The following is a 25,032-nucleotide window of genomic DNA, read 5'->3' as shown; positions in this document are numbered from 1 at the left end:
AGAAATTGCCCACTTCCTTGCTTGTCTACCTTTATAAATTCATAAATATTTCAATTCTGATGTTCTTTCTTGCTGCATTCTCTGGTTACTCTTTCTGATTCACTCATTTAAAGGATGTAAGACTTTTAAAATCCTGGTTCAATAGTGAAAATATTTTGTTCAGTTTTGTTTTGATTGCCCCAATGAGTCTGTTAAAAGTGGTAAATAGGAGAATGTTCTCTAGTCCCATGCATTTACCAGCAAAGGCCATAATTTCATTTTTCTCTATGGCCGAGTAAAATTCCATTATGCATATATACCATGTTTTCTTTATCCTTTTGTCTGTTGGTGGGTGCCTGGGTGGGTTCATAACTTGGTGAAATGAGGAAAAAAAATGGGGACATACACGAAAATAGAGGGGAGATCAGTGGCCTAGAGGAAGGGAATTGACGGGGAGGAAGAAGGGATGGGAAAAGGAATGGAATGAAATTGGCCAAATTATGCTATATACATATATGGCTATACCACAGTGAATTCCACCGTGATGTTTATCTATAAAGCACTGTTTAAAAAAATAAATGAAAAACTAGAAAGGAGGCGGGGCAAAGGGGGAGGGAAGGTGCAAATAGTAGGGATTGAAATGGAGCAAATTATATTCCATGTATACACAAATATATCACTGAAAATGAATTCTTCCTCTACATATAGCTGTGTGTACTAATAAAAACATTTTGGAAAAGAGGTGAATAGGAAGAAAAGTCTGACAGGCTACAAAATGGATGAACTTGGAAATCATTTTATACCAAGTGAAATACGCTAGTCACCAAAGGACAAATGCTGTATAATTCCACTTGTATGGTACCTAGTCAAATTGAGAGACGGAAATTAGAAAAGGGATTTCCAGGAACTAAGGGGAAGGAGAAATGGCTACCTGTTGTTTACTGGGTACAGCATTTTTGTTTAGGAACGTGAAAAAGTTAGGAATGGTGATGGTAGTTATATAACAGTGTGAATGCAATTGAAGCCACTAAACTGTACACTTAAAAATGGTGATAAGGCAAATTCTATGTATGTATATTTTATCACGGTTACAAAAAAAAGTGGTGTATAGCCCTTCAGCTCTCCCCTACATAGGAGTAAATGATCCCAAAGGAAGAACCTTATGAGGTAAGTGCTATAATTTCCTGTTTTACAGAAGATAAACTGCGATAGTTTAATTATTTTGCTCTAAATTATATAGCTTGTTGAAGAGTTTGGATTTGAACTTAGTCATCCTAAATTTGGATCCTGGGTTCTTTTCCTTTTTGGGTGCTGGGGATTGAACTCAGGGTCACTTGACCACTGAGCCACATCCCCAGCCCTCTTTTGTATTTTATTTAGACCAAGGGTCTCGCTGAGTTGCTTAGGACCTTGCTTTGTGCTGAGGCTGGCTTTGTACTCTTGATCCTCCTGCCTCAGCTTCCCAAGTCACTGAGATTACAGCTGTGTGCCACCAAGCCTGGCACTGGGTTCTTAATTACTGTGCCACACTGTTCACACTGTGAGGAAAGATCATGACTATTTTGAATTGACTTAATGTTTAACACAGAACATTGCACAGAGTAGGCATTAAATAAATAGCAGGTATTCAGTATTGTAATTTGTGAAACTTTCAGAACCTATCCAAAAAATAATTGACGTTCTACATTTATATTTTACATCTTTATGAAAATGGAGCGGGAATTTCCTGCTCTTTGTGTCTCTATTGCTTAATATTTGTATACATATTAGAAGACTATTGTATGTGAATTTAATGAGAATATAAAGATATATAAGGAGAAAATATGTATTTAAGGTGTTTTTTGTAGTTGTTTTTCAAGATCGATAAAATAAAACTAGAACAATGAAGTAATTCTTTATCTGATGAAATTTAATATTTTGGCAGGTAACCTTAATTATTTTAGATTTTTACTTAAGAATTGAGCTTCCATTCTTCGTGGTAAAATGAATTCACTGTGGCTCAAGCAGTTTTCAGTCCTTCTCTGGAAAAATTTCCACTTAAAGGTAAGTGAAGGTCTCTGTGAAAAATGGATGTAAAGGTTAGTGAAACCAAATGGGAATTTTCTTAACAGTTCCTTCACTTCATTTTTATCTGTTTTTTTCTTATACTCCAAGGCTGGGGGTAACCCTTTTAAGTCTGAAGAATACCCATAGGGTGAATCAATAGAATGAATAGTGAAATATAGAAAAGACAATCCAGGAAACCATTCTTATTATAGAACAAAGCAGGATAATTTAGGTTTGTATACCCTAGAGTAAACACACACACACACACACACACACACACACACACAGGTCAATTAACACACTCTTTTTGTTTCTTTTACAGATGCGGGAGATGACTACTTTGATTATGGAAGTCTTGTTTATATTTCTGTTCTTTTTATGGACTTTGACTACTCGAAAATATACTCACAAGAAGCTTATAAATGCTACCACTTTTGATTCTCTTCCCCTGAAGCTTCCTGATTTCCTCATTAATACTAACTTGACATATGAATTGGTTTATGTGCCTTCTGAAAGTGATATAGCAAAACGTATTACTGAGATGGTGAAAAATGATTTAAAATTCAATTTTAAAGGTTAGAAATTGTAATGCCTACAAGGTTTTCTGCAGGATGTATTATTGTTTTATAAGAGTGAAAATTCAGTGACTTTCATGATTTACACCTAAATATAACAATGTGGTTTTTGTCAAATAATATCAAATATATTCTTAATGTAATCATTGTTGAAACATAATATTTAAACTTAGATGACTGAGTTTCTTTCTAGTTCTATAATTCTAAACATTGTTCATCAGTGATTATACTTCTTAACCCTGGGTAAATACTGGATCTTGTACCTTGGGCACACAAATTCTGTTTTTTAAAATATTTTATTTTATTTGTTCTAATTAGTTGTACATAACAGTAGAATGCATTTATACATTTTAATAGATCATACATAAATGGGGTTAATCTCTCATTTTTCTGATTGTACATATTGCAGGATCATATGGGTCATGCAGTCATACATGCACATGAGGTGATAATGTCTGTTTCACTCTGCTATCCTTCCTTCCCCCATCCCCCTTCCCCTCCCTTCACTCCCCTCTACCTAATATAAAGTAACTCTGTTCTTCCCTATCCCCCTGGCCCTTATTGTGAATTAACTTCTGGGTATTAGAGAAAATAGTTGACCTTTGGTTTTTTGGGTTTGGCTTATTTCACTTAGCATGATATTCTCTAATTTCATCTTTTTACCAGCAAAGGGCACACAAAGTCATAATCAGGTACATTTTCCTGGGTACCTGAACTTTTCTCAAGGTCATTATTTTTAAACATTTCATAAAAATATTACTTAAGCATGATATATAATACATTTGGAAAAGATTGAAACAGTGTAGAATTATCTAAAAGAGAAATGCTTATCTCTTTACCTTTCATCTTCTCTCACGTCAAATTTCTCTTCTGCAGTTAAAAATACTCTCAGTAAGGTATGTCATTGGGATTTTAATTGGAATTGCATTGAATCTGTGTAGCACTTTTGGTAGTATGGCCATTTTGACAATATTAATTCTGCCTATCCAAGAACATGGGAGATCTTTCCATCTTCTAAGGTCTTCCTTAATTTCTTTCTTCAATGTTTTGTAGTTTTCATTGTATAGATCTTTTACCTCTTTGGTTAGATTGATTCCCAAGTATTTTATTTTTTTTGAGGCTATTGCAAATGGAGTTGTTTTCCTCATTTCCCTTTCAGATGTTTCGTCGCTTGCATATAAAAATGCTTTAGATTTATGCGTGTTGATTTTATAGCCTGCTATTTTGCTGAATTCATTGATGAGGTCTAGAAGTTTTCTGGAGGAGGTTTTTGGATCCTCTAAATATAGAATCATGTCATCAGCAAATAGTGACAGCTTAAGTTCCTCTTTTCCTATTTGTATCCCTTTAATTTCTTTAGTCTGCCTAATTGCTCTAGCTAGAGTTTCGAGGACAATGTTGAATAGAAGTGGTGAAAGAGGACATCCCTGTCTTGTTCCCGTTTTTAAAGGGAATGGTTTCAGTTTTTCTCCATTAAGAAAGATGTTGGCCATGGGCTTAGCATAAATAGTTTTTACAATGTTCAGATATGTTCCTACTATCCCTATTTTTTCTAGTGTTTTGAGCATGAAGCAGTGTTGTATTTTGTCGAACACTTTTTCTGCATCAATTGAAATAACCATGATTCTTATTCTTAAGTCTATTGACATGATGGATTATGTTTATTGATTTACGAATGTTGAACCATCCTTGCATTCCAGGGATGAACCCCACTTGATCGTGGTGCACAATTTTCTTAATATGTTTTTGGATATGGTTTGCCAGTATTTTGTTAAGGATCTTTGCATCTATATTCATCAAGGATATTGGTCTAAAATTTTCTTTCCTTGATGTGTCTTTTCCTGGTTTGGGTATGAGGGTGATATTAGCTTCATAGAATGAGTTTGGTAGGGTACCCTCCTTTTCTATTTCCTGGAATACTTTGAGAAGTATTGGAATGAGTTCTTCTTTGAAGGTCTTGTAGAACTTGACTGAGAATCTGTCTGGTCCTGGACTTTTCTTGGATGGTCGGTTTTTAATGGCTTCTTCTATTTCATTGCTTGATATTGATCTGTTTAAATCATGTATGTCCTCCTGGTTCAGTTTGGGAGGAGCATATGTCTCTAGAAATTTGTCAATGTCTTCGGTAGTTTCTGTTTTGTTGGAATACAGATTTTCAAGGTAGCTTCTCATTATGTTCTATATGTCAGTGGTGTCTGTCGTGATATTTCCTTTTGCATCATGTATTTTAGTAATTTGAGTCTTCTCTCTCCTTCTCTTTGTTAGTGTGGCTAAGGGTTTGTCTATTTTGTTTACTTTCTCAAAGAACCAACTTTTTGCTTTGTCAATTTTTTGAATAGTTTCTTTTGTTTCAATTTCATTGATTTCAGCTTTGATTTTAATTATTTCCTGTCTTCTACTACTGTTATTCTGTTCTTCTTTTTCTAGGGCTTTGAGGTATAATGTTAGGTCATTTAGTTGTCGACTTTTCATTCTTTTCTGGAATGCGCTCCATGCAATGAATTTTCCTCTTAGTACCGCTTTCATAGTGTCCCAGAGATTTTGATATGTTGTATCATCATTTTCATTGACCTCTAAGAATTTTTTAATCTCCTCCCTGATGTTTTTTGTTATCCATGTTTCATTCAATAGCATATCATTTAGTCTCCAGGTGTTGGAGTAATTTCCCTTTTTTATTTTGTCATTGATTTCTACTCTCAGTCCATTATGATCTGGTAGAACACAAGGCAGTATCTCTATTTTTTTGCATTTCCTAAGAGCTGCTTTGTGGCGTAATATATGGTCTATTTTCGAGAAGGTTCCATGTGCTGCTGAGAAGAAAGTGAATCCGCTCGTTGATGGATGGAATATTCTATATATGTCTATTAAGTCTAGGTTATTGATTGTGTTATTGAGTTCTATGGTTTCTTTGGTTGGATTTTGTTTGGAAGATCTATCTAGTGGTGACAGCGGTGCGTTATAGTCACCCAGAATTATTGTGTTGTGATCTATGTGATTCCTGAAATTGAGAAGGATTTGTTTGATGTACAGGGATGCACCATTGTTTGGGGCATAAATATTTAGTATCGTTATGTCTTCCTGATTTATGGTTCCCTTAAGCAGTATGAAATGTCCTTCTTTATCCCTTCTGACGAACTTTGGCTTGAAGTCCACTTTATCTGATATAAGGATGGAAACTCCCACTTTTTTACTGAGTCCATGTGCGTGGTAGGTTTTTTCCCATCCTTTCACCTTTAATCTGTGCATGTCTTTTTCTATGAGATGAGTCTCTTGCAGGCAGCATATTTTTGGGTCTTTCTTTTTAATTCATTCTACCAGTCTATGTCTTTTGATTGATGAGTTTAGGCCATTAACGTTCAGGGTTATTATTGAGATATGAGTTGTATTCCCAGTCATTTGGCTTATTTTTGGTTTTTAAGTTGACTTCGTTTCTCCTTTGAGTGGTTTTTCTCTAAGGTAGTTCCTCCCTTTGCTGACCTACAGTGTTGTACGTCCCAATGACATACCTTACAGAAATAGAGCAAGCAATCATGAAATTCTTCTGGAAGAATGAAAAACCCAGAATAGCTAAAGCAATCCTTAGCAGGAAGAATGAAACAGGGGTATCACAATACCAGAACTTCAACTATACTACAAAGCAATAGTAACAAAAACAGCATGGTATTGGCACCAAAATAGACAGGTAGATCAGTGGTACAGAATAGAGGACACAGACACAAACCCAAATAAATACAATTTTCTAATACTAGACAAAGGTGCCAAAAATATGCAATGGAAAAAAGATAGCCTCTTCAACAAATGGTGCTGGGAAAACTGGAAATCCACATGCAACAGAATGAAACTAAACCCCTATCTCTCACCCTGCACAAAAAACAACTCACAATGGATCAAGGACCTTGAAATCAGAGACCCTGCATCTTATAGAAGAAAAAGTAGGTCCAAATCTTCAACTTGTTGGCTTAGGATCAGACTTCCTTAACAGGACTCCCATAGCACAAGAAATAAAAGCAAGAATCAACAACTGGGATAAATTCAAACTAAATAGCTTTCTCTCAGCAAAGGAAACTATCAGCAATGCGAAGAGAGAGCCTACAGAGTGGGAGAATATCTTTGCCACTCATACTTCAGATAGAGCACTAATTTCCAGAATCTATAAAGAACTCAAAAAACTCTACACCAAGAATACAAATAACCCAATCAACAAATGGGCCAGATACTTCACAGAAAAAGATCTACAAGTAATCAACAAACATATGAAAAAATGTTCTCCATCTTTAGTAATAAGAGAAATGCAAATCAAAACTACCCTAAGATTCCATCGCACCTCAATTAGAATGGCGATTATCAAGAATACAAGCAACAATAGGTGTTGGAGAGGATGTGGGGAAAAAGGTACACCCATACATTGCTGGTGGGGCTGCAGATTAGTGCAGCCACTCTGGAAAGTAGTGTGGAGATTCCTTAGAAAACTTGGAATGGAACCACCATTTGACCCAGCTATCCCACTCCTTGGCCTATACCCAAAGGACTTACAATCAGCATACTACAGAGATACAACCACATCAATGTTCATAGCTGCTCAATTCACAATAGCCAGACTGTGGAACCAACCTAGATGTCCTTCAATTGATGAATGGATAAAGAAACTGTGGTATATATATACAATGGAATATTACTCGGCTATAAAGAATGATAAAATTATGGCATTTGCAGGCAAATGGATGAAATTGGAGAATATCATGTTAAGTGAGATAAGCCAATCTCAAAAATCCAAAAGACGAATGATCTCACTGATTAGCAGATGATGACACGTAATGGGGGGTGGGAGGGGGGTAAGAATGGAGGAAGGAGGGGCTGTATAGAGGGAAAAGAGAGGTGGGAGGGGTGGGGGGGAAGAAAAAAAATAACGGAATGAATAAAAAAAAAATGCTCTCAGAATTGGGTTAACCTCCCTCCAGTCTTGTCACATGCTTTCCATGAGTGTATATTTTTACTGTTATATACATTTAAAATTATGATTATATTCAGATAATAGATAATAGAAGATAGTGGAATAGGAGCTCCTCTGCTTATATCTATGCACAGCAATAATTAAGCAGCCATCCATGGGAAAAAGTGCCTTTGTGGGGGCTTCAGGATCCAAGTAGGATATCATGAAATCCCAGTGAAACCTAAGACATAGGAGAGCCATTTTGAGTGAACAGTGCCCAGGTGGAAGACTTGACAACTGTGTCTCTGCCTTCAAATCTGGGAATGACCTTATCCCCCAGTGGACTTGATTACATCCTTATTTGGTCTTGGTCTTGCACCCACCCAGGGTCTTGAATTAGTGCTTACTTGTGCCTCCAGTGATAGACCTTTTGACCTTAGCTCTGGCTATGGACCAGAAATGACTGTGAGACTCAGCTCAGCCCCTCTCAGCAGTGATCAGAGATCAGTTTTCTGGCAGCATAGGAACTTGGGGAGAAAACATTTTTGAGTTCCTAGGGCAGGCTTACCAGTCTTGGTACCAGTTGTAGCTGCTTAAATACCTCTAAGACTGGACTATAGCCCCTCCCTACAGTGATCAGCGATCAGTCCTGCCAGTGGCACAGGGACCCCAAGGGAGACACATTTTTCTGAGTGCCTTAGGTAGACTTGCTGATAATGGTCCTATTTTTGACTCTGAAGCAGCCTTGAGACTTTGTTCCAGTTCATCACAGCTGCACACTGAGAGTGGTCTTGCTCACATATAGACCCAGGGAAAGATACAGTTGTCTTGAGTACCCAGAAGATCTGCCAACAGTGTTCTAACAGCAGACCCTGAAATGGCTCCTAGACTCAGATGTGGTCCATCTCAGCAGCAGACTGAGATCAGTCCTGCTAGTGGCAAAGGGATACACAGAGGGATACATGGCCATCTGTGTTCCCTGGAAAGACCTAACCTCAATCCTGGCTTTGGAACCTGAAGCAGCCCTGCAACTTGTTTCTGCTCCTCTCAATAGAGACCAAGTAAGTATTACTTATCCAAGGAGTCCTTCTGGGACCTGGAGGAAACTACACCCACCTGTGTACCTAGTAACAGGCCTGTTATCTGTACCCTGAAGCAGACCTAATCCTAGTATCGGAATTATTTACCAAGAAAGATAGTCCATGCCTGTTAGAGCTCTTGGTAAAAGACCTGCCAGCTGTGGACTCCAGTGCATATCCAGAAGTAACCCCATGCTCAGATCCAACCTCAATCCCCATGATCCTGGAGATAGTCCCATCAATCTGGGAGCCTAACAGAAGAAGGACATAACCTGATGAGACCAGTCTATAAAGCCTGGAAGAGGTACTGGCTTCTTCAGAAGTACAGACACTAGTGCAAGGCTGCAAGGATAATGAAGAATGAAGAAGACAGAGCACCACCAAAGGAAACTAATAAAGCAACTGACCCGAATAAATGGAAATGTATGAATTGCATTAGAAGACTCAAATTAGCCACCTTAAAGAAGCTCAGTAAGAAGCGAAACAACACAGACCACTAAATAAAATTAGGAAAGGAATGCAGGAACAAAATGAGAAGTTTAATAAAGAAATAGAAACCCACAAAGAAGAACCTAATAAAACATTTTCATTTGAAGAAAACAATGACATATCTGAAAAATTCAATAGAAAACTTCAATAGCAGACTCAAGCATGCAAAAAAGAATTAGTGAACTTCACAGGCATTTTACTTAGCCAATTAGAGGAACAGAAAGGAAAAAGGATGAAAAAGATGAAGAAAAGCATAAGGGTCCTATAAGGACGCAATTGAGTGTATGAATATAAAAATCATGTACCATGAGGAAGAGAAGTGGGGACATACTCTCTGACAACTTCCAGAATCTTGGGAGGAATGTGGACATCCAGACTCTTAAAGCTCAAAAGTCAACTCAAAGAAGAATACTTTGAGGCACGTTATAATCAGTTTGTCAAAGGCAAAGACATAATCTTAAAAGACGCAAGAGATAAGAGATTCATCAGATGCAAGGGACTCCCATAAGACTATCAACAGACTTCTTTGAAGAAACTTGGCAAGCCAGGATATTCAAAGTGCTGAAACAACAACAAAAGCTAACAATCATCTTCCAACAAAGTTTTCCTTCTGAAATAATTGGGTATGAAATCACCTAGCTCTGAGAGCTGATGGAACCTGGAATTTTTAAGTGCCCAATGACCAGAGAGAATGAAGAAACAATTTTAAATGGGTTCTTGAACAATTTCCATGACTAAGACTCTTGGCTCAGCATAGCCCAAAATTTCTGTCCACCAATTTCTCTCTGGAAGGAGCTTGTACCCTGCTGCTCATAGGTTGGACTTCTTATTAAACTTGCGTCTGGGAGCTGATGGGACAAAGAATTAGTAATCCTCTGAAAGCCTGAACAACTATGAGGGCACTTCCTATACCTTCTCTTCCTACTTCATTCCAGTGAAAAAACCAAGTCTCTATCTTCTCCACAAAGAAATTTGTCCCACTATTGAGCACCATAACTTTTATAACTCCCCCTATAGGAACTGCTTCATAAATCACCTGTCTCTGGGGAGTGAGTCCCTGAGGACCATGGAACATAAAGAGATTGTTAGTGTGTGAGTACTTCCTATTTGCTGTCTCCCTTGTTTAATGCAGAGCATGCAGGCAAAATAGTCCAGCTAGCTCTCAGTTTCTTTCTGGAAGAAGTTTAAAAGCACTGCTAACATCCTGGATTTCCCAGCTGCTGCATATGGGTTGGGTTACTAATTGCTCTGTATCTGGGAAATGATGGAGCAGGCAAGTAGTAGTACTAAAGGAGCTCCAAAAGGAATGAGGCCACTTCCCACTATCTTGGTTCAACATAAAAATCAAGGGCTAAGGTCTGAATTTTATGTCCCACAAAATCCATACATTTAGACCCTAATCCCAAGGTGGTGGTATCAATAGATGGATTTTTGGGAGGGGATTGTATCATGGGGGATCATGGGGACTTCATAAATAAGGTTAGTGTTATTATTACAGAGCTAGTTTGCCACTTCCATCATTTGACAATACAGAAAGAAGGTACTATGAATTAGGAAATAGGCCCTGAAGCACCTTGATCTTGAACTTCTTCCTCCAGAACGGTGAAAAATAAATTCCTATTCTTTAGAAGCTATTTAGTATTTCATTTTGTGGTAGCAGCCTGAATAAATGAAGACACAAGGTATTTAATTTCTCCCTGGAAGAAGCTTGACTTGACTATTTGGTGCCCTGACTTTAATAGCTGCCATAAGAGGGACTGGCTCAGTAAATCACCTTGTTCTGGGAGCTAACAGCTCTCAGCAATTATGAGTCTCTTTATATCACAAAAAACAAGAAGTGGTTTTAACAGGTGTGGGGATACTTCCAGTTGCAACCCCCCACCCCAATTATGACATAAGAGGAAGTGGGGTAAAAGAAATGAGTTCTTGTACACAAAGGAGGTTAAATTGGTATCAGCTTAAAATAGACTATTTTAACTAAAATATTTTATGTAAACTTGTTGGTAATCATAAAGAAAATACGTATAGAGTTTACTGGAAAAAAGATAAAGGAATCAAATCCTTTAAATGCAAAAAAGTCCAAAGCAGAACCCAATTTGTAAAACAAAAAGGAAATTAGAAAAAGAGAGAAAAGATTTGCAAGACAAATAGAAAACAGTTAACAGGAAGCCAATAATAAATCCTTCCCTGTCAATCATCATTTTACATGTAAATGGACTAAACTCCCCAATAAAAAAGAGAGAGTGACTGAATGGACAAGAAAGCAAGATCCAACTGTGTGTTGTCACAAACTCAATTTAGATCAGGGAAACATTAGGCTGAAAGTAAATGGATGAAAAAAGATATTGCATGTAAATAAGGTAATTGAAACAAAGGAGGAATGAGTATACTTAGACAAGTAGATTTTATGTAAAAATCTGTCTCAAAAGACAGTTATTTTTTAATGGAAAAAGGGTCAGGAAGATATACCAATTGTAAACACACCCAGCATCAGAGCACCTAGATATAGAAAACAGATGTTGACAAATATGAAAGGAGAAATTGACAATGTAATATAGTAGGAGACTTGTAGCAAGAGAGCTCACTTTCAATAATATAGTCTGTCCAGAATGAGAATTAAACAGCTGACTTGAACTATAGTTCAAATGGACCTAAGAGACTTACACCAAACTTTTTACCCAATAAAGAATACACATTTCCCCCCAAGGACACATGAAACATTTTCCAGGATATATCATATATTAGGTCACAGAACAAGTCTTGACATGATTATGATTATGGTCACAATGTGACAAAATAGAAATCAATAGCCATGGGCTGGAATTTAACTGAATGGTAGAATGCTTGCCTGGCATGTACAAGGCCCTGTGTTCAATCCCCAGCACTGCATGGGGGGAAAAGGAATCTACAGCAAGAAAATGGGAAAATTCACAAACACATGGAAATTAACAGTCTTGAACAATAACTGGATCAATGAGGAAATCAAAAGGGCATATAAATATGAATAAAAATGAAAACAAAACCTGTGGCATGCGACAAAAGCAGTAGTAGGAAGAAAACTTATAGAAATAAAATGCCTAAACTAAAAAGAGAGATCTAAATCGTAACTTTCCACTTCAAAAAGCTTGATAAAGAAGAAACATACACTGGAGAAGATAGTCTTTTAAATAAATGGTGCTGGTAAAACTGGGTATTCATATCAGAAGAATGAAACTAGATCCCTATAGCTCACCCTGCATAATAGCTCAAAGTGGATCAAAGATCTAGGAATTAAACCAGAAAAGCTGCACCTGCTAGAAAAAAACCTAGGTTCAACACTCCAACATACAGGTGCACACAGTGTCTTCTTTATTAAGACTACTAAAGTTAAGAAATAAAACCGAAAATCAATAAGTGGGAAGGCATCAAATTAAAAAGCTTCTGCAAAGCAAAGGGAATGAGCATGAAGCAAGAACCCATAGAGTGGGAGAAAGTCTTTGCCAGCTACTCTTCTGACAGAATTAATATCCAGAATATATGAATAATTAATATCCAGAACTCAAAAAACTTAACACCATCCCCCCAAATAAAACAAAACAAAACAATAACAGACAAAGCCCCAAAACAACCCATGGCAAATGAACTAAACAGACATTTCTCAAAAGAAGAAATATAGATGGCTAACAAATATATGAAAAAACATCCAACATCCTTAGCAATCCTTTGCAGCTCAAAACTACACAGATTTCATCTCTAGGTAGAATGACACTTATCAAGAATACAAATAGCAATATATTCTGTTGCAGATATGAGGTAAAAGGGAACTAACACATTGATTGTGGGACTGCAAATTAGTACAACCACTTTGGAAATCAGTATAGAGATTTCTCAAAAGACTAGGATTGGAACCACCATATTATCTAGCTATACCACTCCTGGTATTTATCCAAAAGAACTAAAATTGGCACTTGAACAATACATGTGTATCAGTATTTATAGCCGTGAAATTCACAATAGTCAAGTTATGGAACCAGACTAGGTGTCTGTTAACAGATGAATAGATAAAGAAAATGTGGTATATATGAACAAGGGAGTTTTATTCAGCAGAAAGAAAAATAAAATTATGTCATTTGCAGGAAAATGAATGGCACTTGAGAGCATTATGTTAAGCGAACTAAGCCACACTCAGAAGGTCAAGGGTTGCATGTTTTCTTTCATATGTGGAAGCTAGAGAGGAAAAAAGGAAAAGAAAGGTGTGTGTGAGCCGGTGCTGGTGGGGATCTCATGAAAAACCTAAATCAGTAGAGAAAAGGGACCAGGGCGTGGGAGGAGGGGAGAGAGAGGGGGACATGCTAGTGAGTGATACTGGTCAAATTATATTGTTATATGGTATACGTGTATAGATATATAACAATGAATCCCACCATTATGTACAACTATGATGCACGGATTTAAAAGAATGAAAAAAAATAAATTGAGCTACATCCTCAAAAAGTTTTTAAAACAATACATCTGTTTTTTACAAAACAGGTCTTACACTGCTGAAAACTTACTTGTAAAAGTTGAGAACAGAGTAGAAGCACAGTAGAAACTCCCTCTTCATTTGTGGAATTTGAATAGCTCCTGACCTTCCCTCCTTCCTGCATCTTTCTTTCCTTCCTTCCCTCCTTCCCTCCCTACCCCCCAACTTTTCTTTCCTTTTTTGTTTCTATTATTAGCTATGTATTATGGTAAACTTCATCTACTATTTTAATTTTGGGGAAGCAAAGAGAGTTTATCTTAACTTAGCCTCCCATATGCTTGATACCGGAAGTGCTTGCCTTTGCATCAGGTTATAAATATGGAGTGACCAATTCACTGGATTCTAGTACTTGGCAGATAGAGAAGACAGTATCCATCACTTATCTTTTAGATAAAGGTCATATGGTTTTGTTTATATGGAAAAGGAAAAAAAAATGAATGACTGATTTTCATTTAATCAGTACAAATTTTGACACAACTTTACAAAATTCTAGCCATTTGATGCATGTGCTGTGAAATCACTTTGGTTTTAACTTGCTTTACTCTGATTAAAATCTACATATCCTTATTGGTCAGTTTGGTCTCTTGTTTTACTATAAGGCGCGTATGCAAACATTGTTCATTTTCCTATTGAATTGACTATTTTTTCTTACCCTCTTTTGGAGTTGTTTACTTATTTATTTGTTGATTATGGGTATTGCATATCAGCTGTAGGCCTGTCTTTCTTTTTTATTTAGAGGTAGCTTTTGAAGAATAGTGGTTCTTAAGTTTAATAAAATCTAATGTACATCAATCCTTTTCTTTATATTTATTGTTCTTTGTTTTATTTTAAAAACTTTCCCTGTTCCACAGTCATGAAAATATTCTTCATTATCTTGCGGGGGGCCTTTTTTTGTTTTGGTCTTTATATGCATATTTATGGTCTCTTACAAATTTATTTATTTATTTTATATATTTATATATTTCTTATTTTGGTTTTGTATCAAATATCCATTAAGTGATCTGATACATCAATGTTTAAGTAACAGTGTTTTGAAATTAACAGTACCACCAGGATTTTGGTATTAATAGACATTTTATATTTATGTGGATAATTTAGATTTTTCTCTCTACAGTTCAAGGATTTCCTTCAGAAAAATCTTTTGAAAATTACATTAGGAGTGGAAATAATTCTAATCCTGTGCTGGCTGCTATCATATTTGATCATAACTTCGAAAGCAGTGATGAAAACTTGCCCCTTAGGGTGAGAAAGTTTGTCTAAAGATCTGATAATTATACTTTTAGGTTTTAGAGACTATGGGGGAAACTATAACCTGCCTAGGATTTTAACTACCAATATTTATAACAGCACACATTCGAGTCTAGTTCCAACTTTTTAAAAATACTTGTGCTTTTAAGCATTGCATTATACTGATGAGAAAAAACTCTCTGCTACTGTAGGGTCTTATATCAATGGAACATGGAATGATAGGAACTTTAACTAGTCAGGATATTAACTTTGAATTTCCTTTGGGTGTCTATCACTCCCACAACAGAGAAGTTCTCAGCACTGTTGGATATGTTTTCCTATGGATTTTCCTGTCTTTTCTCCTTCTTTAAGTCCAATAAATGTGAACATTTCTTCATTCATTTATGTACTACAAGTATTACAGGCTTTTTCTTCTTCCTTTCTTTTTAAAATCTGACTGGGTTATTTCAAAAGACCTGTCTTCAAGTTCAAAAATTCTTCTGTTTGATCTGTCTGGTCTGTTGTTAAAATTCTCAATGGTAATTTTTTTACTCAGAATTTTTCAGGTCCAATGTTTTTGTTTGATTCTGTTTTTAATATGTCTTTGTTGAATTTTGCATTCTGAAAATAAATTGTTTTCCTGATTTCTTTGAATCATCTGTTCTCATTCTCTTGTATTAGTTCCTTGATATCATTATTTTGATTTTTTTGGGGGGGCGTTTCATAGATTTTATTTTCTTTGCAGTCTGCTGTATAATTATTGTGTTCCTTTGGAAGTGTCATATTACCTTTTTTGTTTATCTAAGTTGATATTTGTACATGTGGTGGGACAGTCGCTTATACTGATTTTAAAGACCGACTTGCATAAGGGAAGTCTTTCCTGGAGATAGGGTGTAGGATGTTGGTTGCACAGAGCGACTGTTTTCAGGTGGGCCCAGCAGTGTCATTCCTTCCATTCAGTTGCTTCAGCTGTAATAAATGCTAGCGGGGCTTGTGAGTGCCTCAACTACGTAGGCTACAGAGGTCTGTCACATCACTAGCTGTGACTCACGGGGGGGGGTGGGTTGTCATAGTATTTTCCCCAGAAGCTCCTGAAACTGGCCTCAGGTCTTAGGATAGCCGTAGGGTTCTCCCATGGCACAAACTTCAGGTGTCTGTGGCAATAGGGACCTTCTCTTTACCTTTTCCCTGCTACAGAAATCCCTCCTGGGGAGTTGAGAGGGAAGATGCAAGGTCTCGGTGCTCCACAGTGTCTTCATCAGACCTCTCAGTTGAATACGAACTGTTTATTCTTTGCTTTAGTCATTTTTTGTGGGTAGAAGTACATCAGAAGTCTTGCTCTTGTCATTCATTTTCTTTAATGCATTTTTTTTTTTACTTGGTTCTGTGTACCATAGATGATTCTGGATTATTGTCAAATTTTTGGGTTTTCAACAAAGTGCTCTTGTGTGTATGGAGCAGTGAAGCCTGGGACCTCCCTTTCTAACATCTCTCTGATATCACCCAAACTAGACTTTTTGTTGTTCATTTGCTAGGCAGACCAATTGTGGGTCTAGAACAGTATTTACAATGATTACCAAGCCCCCTTACTGTTGTCTTTGAAACTCAGAAACAAAATGTCATGAAGGTGAAAGGACAGATAAAAGTTGAGGTCATTTAGATTTTTGACTGTAGTTACAGTATGTGTGACTTGCTGCTTGTCCCATGTCACGGTAATAGTGTTGTTCTCTTCATTTAGAATTCAAAATTGTTAATTCTGTCCTCAAAACACAATTTAAAAATTTATGTTTTATTTTCCTTCATCAATCATATTTACTTTACAGTATTCATTGTTTTAAAATGTTTTTTATGGTTCACTTTAGGTAAAATATCATCTGCGCTTTGGTAAGTTCCATAAAACTTCTTCAGGTACAACAGCTGAGGATGAAAAAAAGACTAATTGGAATACACATTTGCTCTTTCCAAGTATACCTCCTCAAAATCGCAGGAACACCCTGGAAAAAGATGGGGGAGATCCTGGTAAGCAGATCCTTAAGCATACTTATATTGTTAATTTTATTGCATGAAGGCAGGTGCAACAAATGTGACTAAATTTTTTAAATGTGAAAAAGTTGTTCATTCATTGTGGCAGTAATTTTTTTTAGTTTAATTTATATTGTAAACACAAACGTATGTAAAGCCTTATACTTATGAAAAATGTCTACGTTGCTTTAAATTGTATCCTGAACATTTTAGAACCATACATTTGTATAGTTTTAGTTGTTAAATTTTGGGTCTGTGACCTAATAGATATATTTTCACACACCAACATGTCCTATATATTTATGTTGATGATTTTTACTAATTACACGATGGTAATTTTAATTTTTCTAAATTGTACAAATTATCTTGAAGGAAAAAAAAAAGTACCAGTAAGAACTTTGAGTTAATGCTCCTAATTTTCTTTAGGAAATTATTCAACAGAAGACAAAAACTATGTAATTTACCATTACCATTTAATTTGAAAATAATGAAAATCATCTGTAACAAGCACATGATTACAGTTTGACAGATTTCAATGTAGGTATTAGAATAATTACTACCCACTCTGATGAATATAGAGCTATCAATACAGTTATGACTTTGGAAAATAAATATGAATATGTACAAAGATTTGGGTAGTTGTGAACTCAGAAAGGTGAAATTATGTAGTGCTTTGTCATTTTATCAAAAACATTGAGTATTTTTATAATCAAAAGTTAAAAAGAAATCTATCCTCTTATAATTAATGTACTGCATCCCAATGATATTCTGTGGTAACAGTAGTAGGAGATGTCATGGTCTTGGTGGAATGACAGTAGTTTAAACCCCACACCCCAAAAAAGGAAGAAAGAGAGAGCTGGTCTTATAAAGACACATATGCAACATGATTTTTGAAGAGAGATTTTACTTAAAGAAAACATAGCCCTCAAAATAAGAAAGAAGATAGACAAATTACAAATATTGAATAACCTTGTTTATGAATTTAATATTTAAATTTAGTGTGATGAGACACTCTCTTCTAAGTGGTACTATAATATGACCAGGAGTCAGTTACCCATTTCCCCTTAAATTCTGTTATTCAGGATCATTATGATCTTAAACACTTTAGGTTATTTCCTTCAGATAACCTAGAATGAAATAACCCAGAGTGTTTTGGAAGGTGACCCTTTAAGTCTCTCTCTGCACCAAGATTCTATAATGCCAGTTATTAGAACTAGAATCAATGTCTTAATCTGTTTTGTGTGGCTATCACAAAATACCTGAGCTTGGTTATGTTTATTTTCTCATTATTCTGGTCATTGGAGGTCTAAACATCATGGCACCAGCATCCTGATGAGTCACTCCTTCCCCAAATGCATTGTAACATAGCAGAGAAGTGGAAAGGAAACAGCCATATGCAGAAGGGGCATGTACATGATCAAAGATGCAACAGAGCAGGGAGGTGCCATGCTTACTCTGATCCTAATAGCACACTACAGGAACTAATCCACTGGTGCTCATTCCACGAGACCAGTATTAATCCCATCTGATGGCAATTATGACCCAATCACCTCCCACCAGGCCCCCACCTCTGAATATTTACATCACTTTAGTATCACCACACCGGGGACCAAGCTTTCAGCACATGAACCTTGGGAGACAAACTACATCCAAACCATAGCTGCCTGTTAGATCAGTTGAGAAAGGTGATAGGTGAGAAGATTATAACAGAATTAGTTTGGTGAATTTTAAGGGTGAGGACACATTTTTGTGTGTGTGGTTAAGAATATTTAACATGATCTAAGTACATTCTACAGTATTGTTATAAATACACTATTGTATAACAGATTTATAAGTTTCTCAAATTGTGTAGCTAAAACTCTATACTAATTAACAATGTCTTCCTATTTGTCCCTTTTTCCCCATCTCCTGTTAACCACCATTCCATTCTTGGTTTCTAAGAATTTCACTATTTTTGATACCTCATATAAGTAAAATCATGAAGTATTTATATATCCATAAGTTAATTTTTGTTTAGTGTGATGTCCTCCAAGTTCATACATGTTGTAGCATATGATAGGATTTCTTTCTTTTTTAAGTTCAAATAATATTAAATTGTATGCGTATATCACATATTGCCTACCCATTTATTTATTGTTGGACAGTTAGGTTGCTTCCGCTTCTTGGCTATTGTGAATAATGCTGCAACTTATACAGTTGTGAAAATAACTGAGAGATCCAATTTTCACTTCTTTTAAATATAAATCAATAAGTGAGATTGCAGAATCATTTTATTAAAGTAAATAATTCAAATAAATCAATTTTATTTTTAATTTTCTTGAGGAAAATTTGTTTTTCACATTTTCATACCATTTTCCTAGCATTAGTACTCAAAGGTTCCAGTTTTTCCATATCCTATCCTAACCAACACTTTTTCTGCTATGTTGTGACCCATCATTGGTATCTTAATAGGAGTGAGTTAATATCTCATTGTGGTTTTGATTTGCATTTCCCTGATGATTTATGATATCAAGGATCTTTTCATATGTTTGTTGGTCACTTATATATTTTCTATGGAGAAATGTGTATTCACATCTGTTGCCTACTATTAAATAACTTATTTGTTTGGAGTGTTGAGTTATAGGAGTCTTCTATAGTCTAGATATCAACCTTTTCAGATATATACTGAACAAATATTTTTTCTCATTTTATATGTTGCCTTTTTATTCTTTGATTATTTCTTTGTTGCATAGTTGTTTTTGAGTTTTAAATACTCCTATTGGTCAAGTTTTTAGTTGCTCTTGCTGTTACGACTACAAAATCATCACCAAATCCTGCATTATAAAGCTTTTCCCCTCTGTTTTCTTCTAGGAGATTTTTGGTTTTAGGTCTTAAATTTAAGTCTTTAATTCCTTTTCATCTAGTTTTGGTATATGGTATAAAGTAAGGAGCCAATTACATTCTGAATATCTAGTTTTTCCCAGTACCACTTATTATTAAGAGACCATTTTTTCCCTATTGTTTAATTTGGACCTTTGTGAAGATCGCTTGACCACAGATGAAATGGTTCGCATCTCTAGTCTGTTCCATTGGTCTGTCTTTATGCCAGTGGCATACTCTTTTGGATATAATATCTGTGTAATATGTTTTGAAATATAGAAATGTGACATCTCTAGATTGGTTATTTTTTTCTCAAGTTTGCTTTTGTTATTCATGATTCTTTGGGATTCCATTTAAATTTTAGAATGTTATTTTCTTTTTTTGGAGTGGGGAGGTACTGGGGATTGAACTCAGGAGCACTTGACCGCTGAGCCACATCTCCAGCCCTGTTTTTTATTTTATTTAGAGACAGGGTCTCACTGAGTTGCTTAGTGCCTTGCTTTTGTTGAGGCTGGCCTTGAACTTGCGATCCTCCTGCCTTGGGCTCCTGAGCTGCTGGCATTACCGGTGTGTGCCATGGCACCAGGTTTAGAATGTTACTTTCTATTTCTAGGAAACATACCACTGTGATTTTGATAGGGATTGCATTGAATCTATAGGTTTCCTTGAGTAGTATGGACACTTAAATAATAAGAATTTCAGTCCATGAACATGAGAGTCAACTGACTTGTATCTTTTAAAATTTATTTTGGCAACATTTTATATTTTTCAGTGTACTAGTTATTAATCTTCTTGGTTAAATTTATTCCTAAGTACTTTATTCTTTTTGCTGCCACTGTAAATGGATTTGTATCGTTTTTGTTCTGAGTTTCCTTTCTTTTTCATATGTTCAGTGTATAGAAGTATCTTAGTAAATTCCAGGCTGCTATAACTAAAATAATATAGACTTTATATTTTAAAATAATAAAATAATCAATATATTTTAAAATAATAAGAACTTATTTCTCACAAGTTTGGAGGTTGGGAAGTACAAGACCAAGACACCCTCAGATTAGATCTCGGGTAAGGGCTTTCTCTGTGCTTCCACAATGACAACTTACTGCATCTTCCGGAGGAGATAATAGCTGTGTCCTCACATGGTGGGAAGGGAAAAGGGTAAAAGGATTATGGTATTCCCTTCAATATATTTTATTTTATTTTATTTTTATTATTGTATACAAATGGGATACATGTTGTTTCTCTATTTGTACATGGAGTCAAGGCATACCATTTGTGTAATCATAAATTTACATAGGGCAATGATGTTTGATTCATTATTTTTTTTCCCTTCCCCCCCACCCCTCCCACCCCTCTTTTCCCTCTACACAGTCCTTCCTTCCTCCATTCTTACCACCCTCCTTATTCCTAACCCTCAACCTAACCCTAAACCTAACACTAACCCCTCCCACCCCCCACTATATGTCCTCATCCGCTTATCAGCGAGATCATTCGTCCTTTAGTTTTTTGAGATTGGCTTATCTCACTTAGCATGATATTCTCCAATTTCATCCATTTGCCTGCAAATGCCATAATTTTAGCATTCTTCATTGCGGAGTAATATTCCATTGTATATATATGCCACAACTTCTTTATCCATTCATCAACTGAAGGGCATCTAGGTTGGTTCCACAATCTGGCTATGGTGAACTGAGCAGCAATGAACATTGATGTGGCTGTATCTCTGTAGTATGCTGATTTTAAGTCCTTTGGGTATAGGCCAAGGAGTGGGATAGCTGGGTCAAATGGTGGTTCCATTCCAGGCTTTCTGAGGAATCTCCATACTGCTTTCCAGAGTGACTGCACTAATTTGCAACCCCACCAGCAATGTATGAGTTCAATATATTTTATAAGAGCACTAATTCTCTTATGAGAGTGGATTATCCATGACTTAATGACTTACTGTAAAGCCTCACCTTTTAAAGCTATCTCACTGAGTATTATTTTCCAACATACGATTTTAGAGGGACATATACAGTGAAAACTATAGCAAGAGTTCTAATATTTGCTATAATTCTCATTTAGTTTGATGGATAAAATTACATAAAACAGCTGTTCCATTTTTATGTAATATTTTAGTTCTGGGAAGATGGCAATACAGTTTCATGGTGTTTATTATATGTGGGTCCCAAATCCCAGTACGTGTTCATAAAATTGTTTTGTTCTCTGAGTTAAAAGCTTTGAAATACCTGACTTGCCTTCTTAGTTTGTTCAGCTTTTTGTTAGTATCCCAAACTTGATGATCTTTGTTTTCTCATTTAGGATACATCAGAGAAGGGTTCCTTACTTTGCAACATTCCTTAGATAAGGCCATCATGATACATCATGGTGGTGAAGCCGCAGAACGGATGTTTGAAAATACTGACATTTACGTTAAGAGATTTCCATACCCTTCTTATTATCATGATGGGTTTATGTGGCAATTCATAATGATATTTCCTTGGACAGTTTTATTCTCATTCTCTCAAGTTATACTAGTTGTTGTTGGGACCATTGTGTTGGAAAAGGAAAAGAGATTAAAGGTAACTTCATTTTCTTTGTAAAATTTTGGGCCTTTGTTGTAGATGTGTGTGGACGGTTAGATTATTTATGTGTACTGGACACTGATAAATGAATATGTTGCTGTAGCAGTATGCAAATATGGACTTTCTAGAGTGTTATTTATCAATTTTTTGATGTTTTGCTTTTATGTAGATTCTCCATGTGACTTATAGTTTTATTTACTGTATGACTATTTGAAAAGAATGCTATGAACAGAGGTCAAATATTAAGTAAGAGTTTTAGAATTAGATAAATTGATACACTTCAATTCCAACATTCTATGATCCTGTGATTCTTTAGTATTCCAAACTTGACAATCTTTGTTTTCTCATTAAGAATTAGAAAAGATTATTACTATTATTTTTACCAAGTTTTACTCCTTCAAGTCTCCTTTGAGATGGCATTCCATATTAAGTCAAATCAAAACCATATTGTGAAGAATGGTGGCTCTAACAGATATATACATATATATACATATATATATACATATATGGAGAGAGAGACTGACTCTGACTTAAACTAGGGTAATATGAATGTGATTCTTTCAACTACAATAATTCTTCATTAGAAAATTAATTTTAATTTTTTTAATTCCTTTACCTTTCCACATGTTTTAGAATCAGTCTGTCCATATCTACTAAATAACTTTCTAGGAGCCTGATAAGGAATTGTGTTAAATCTGTAATACAGTTTGAAAAGGATTGACATGATTATTGTGTCAATCTTCTAATCATGAACACAGTATGCCTTTCTGTTTATTTAGGTCTTTTCTTTCTTTCCTCAATGACTTTGGGTCATCTATATTAATATATCTTCAATATATTACTAGTTTCTATAGCATTTAATATATTAATATAATCTAGTGTATTTTTCACAATTTTTATCTCTCATGTCTCTACTTAATGTGTTTCATTTTCTTTTATTTACTGAACAGATTGAATGTAGTTGTAATAACTTCTAATGTCCTTATCTTCTGCTTCTATAAATTGCACATCTTTATGTCAATTCTTATTGATTAATTTTTCTTCTTATTGTGGGTAATATTTCTACTTCTTTGCATAACTGTTACATTATCTGTTGTCATATAATCCCACTATAGCTTAGTAGCTTATAACAACACCCATTTATCTTACATGTTCTCCCTGTTGGAACAGGTACAACTTTGTTGGTTTTGTGGAAAGCTACAGTCAAAAGTGTCATCTAGAGTGTGGTCTCATCTGAGGCTGCATAGGGGAAGAATTAATTCTAAACTTATGTGGCTGTTGGTTTAAGGTTTAAGGTTTAGCTCCTTAAAGTTGTAGGACGAACATTTTAGTTTCTTTCTAGCTGTTGGTCAGAGATTATCTTCAGTAACTTTACATGTGGGCAACAAGGTCAGCAGCATCCAAATACAGCAAAGGAGAACTTCTCAAAGTGAGACAAGTACCATACGCCTATGTAACATCATCACAGAAATGACATTTCATTACTCTTGCTAAATTCCATTGATTGAAACAAATTACAAAACCCACTCAAACTCCTGGGAAAGGGACCACACAAGAGTGTGAACACTAGATGGCAGAATTGATGGGCCCACCTCGAAGGCTGTTTATGGTACATGGTGATTTTTAATTGAATGCCAGACATTGTGGGGTTTTCTTTGTTGGATCCTGGATGATTTTGTATGCATATATTCTTCCATTTTGTTTTGATACATGGTTAGTATCCTGGAAATAGTTTATTTTGGGGATTGTTGTGGTTTAAATGTAAATTATTCCCCAAAGGCTTATGTATTTAAGGCTTAGTCCTCAATTCAATAATGTTCAGAGGTGGCATTTTTCACAAGTGATTGAATCATCTATCCGTAACCTCATTTATACACATGGATTAGCCATTTATAGCTGAACAGACTCCTGGGGGCGATAGAAACTGTAGGAGATGGGACCTGGTTGAGGGAAGCAGGTTACTGGGCATGCTGTGGGAGGGCATTCTTATCTCCAAGCCCTATCTTACACTCACTGTGTCTGCTTCATGACCCACATGAATCATCATTTCTCTTCTGCATGGATGTACTACTTTACCTCAGGACCAAAACAATGGAGCCAGCTGACCATGGACCTCTGAAACTATGAACCAAAACAAATCTTTCCTTCTCTAAGTTGTTCTTTTCAAGTATTTGGTCACAGCAACAAAAAAGGATCTTTCTAATTTTTGTCAGGTGGAACAAGAGTAGCACTTATTCTAGAGCAGTGGTTCTCAGTTTGGGGCAATTTTGCTCCCACTGTCTGGGAACGTTTGTCATGACTAGGATAGTTGTTAACTGGAACCGAGTGGGTTGAAGCCAAGGGTGTGTAAGTTAGCCTTCCACAATGAGAAATTATTTTAAAATGTCAACAGTGTTTTGACTCAGAAACTCTGATGTACATAAAGTGTCAAGAAAAATGCTTTATACCAAGAAGTGGTGTTGAATAAACCAAGAAGATTTCATGGAAACAGAAAATAATGAAAAGAAAGTCAGTCTTACTTTTTATTTTGAATCTTAAAGTGTTTCTTGCGTCAGAACTGGAAGTGGCAAGGCACTGGGAGAAGATCTCTGGGCCTGGAATTTCTGAGTCGCAGTCACAGCTCTTCCCCTCACTCTGTGGATGACTTTGGTCAGGCCATTTGGTTATTGTGCACTGTGACTTCATCCTCTGTAAAATGGGGATGATATTTAACTTACATAAGTTGTTGTGGGAATTAAATCACATAATACATGTGACTACAATT

General features: G+C 35.8%; 1 protein-coding gene across 1 annotated transcript in view; it reads left to right on the top strand.

The window, feature by feature from the left end:
- Positions 1 to 25,032, top strand: part of LOC124969946 (phospholipid-transporting ATPase ABCA3-like) — a 137,545-nt gene that overhangs the window by 3,748 nt on the left and 108,765 nt on the right. Inside the window, exons 2-6 of the mRNA XM_047532949.1 lie at positions 1,904 to 2,022; positions 2,348 to 2,600; positions 14,714 to 14,841; positions 16,689 to 16,845; positions 22,006 to 22,265. Coding sequence (XP_047388905.1) covers positions 1,963 to 2,022; positions 2,348 to 2,600; positions 14,714 to 14,841; positions 16,689 to 16,845; positions 22,006 to 22,265 — 858 coding nt within the window. The 5' untranslated portion in view covers positions 1,904 to 1,962. The remainder of the gene's footprint in view (positions 1 to 1,903; positions 2,023 to 2,347; positions 2,601 to 14,713; positions 14,842 to 16,688; positions 16,846 to 22,005; positions 22,266 to 25,032) is intronic.

The sequence above is a fragment of the Sciurus carolinensis genome, chromosome 18 (genome assembly GCF_902686445.1).
Source record: "Sciurus carolinensis chromosome 18, mSciCar1.2, whole genome shotgun sequence".
In the NCBI taxonomy this organism is placed as follows: domain Eukaryota; kingdom Metazoa; phylum Chordata; class Mammalia; order Rodentia; family Sciuridae; genus Sciurus; species Sciurus carolinensis.
The sequence above is the reverse complement of the archived record's forward strand: the minus strand, read 5'-3'. Positions and strand labels throughout refer to the sequence as shown.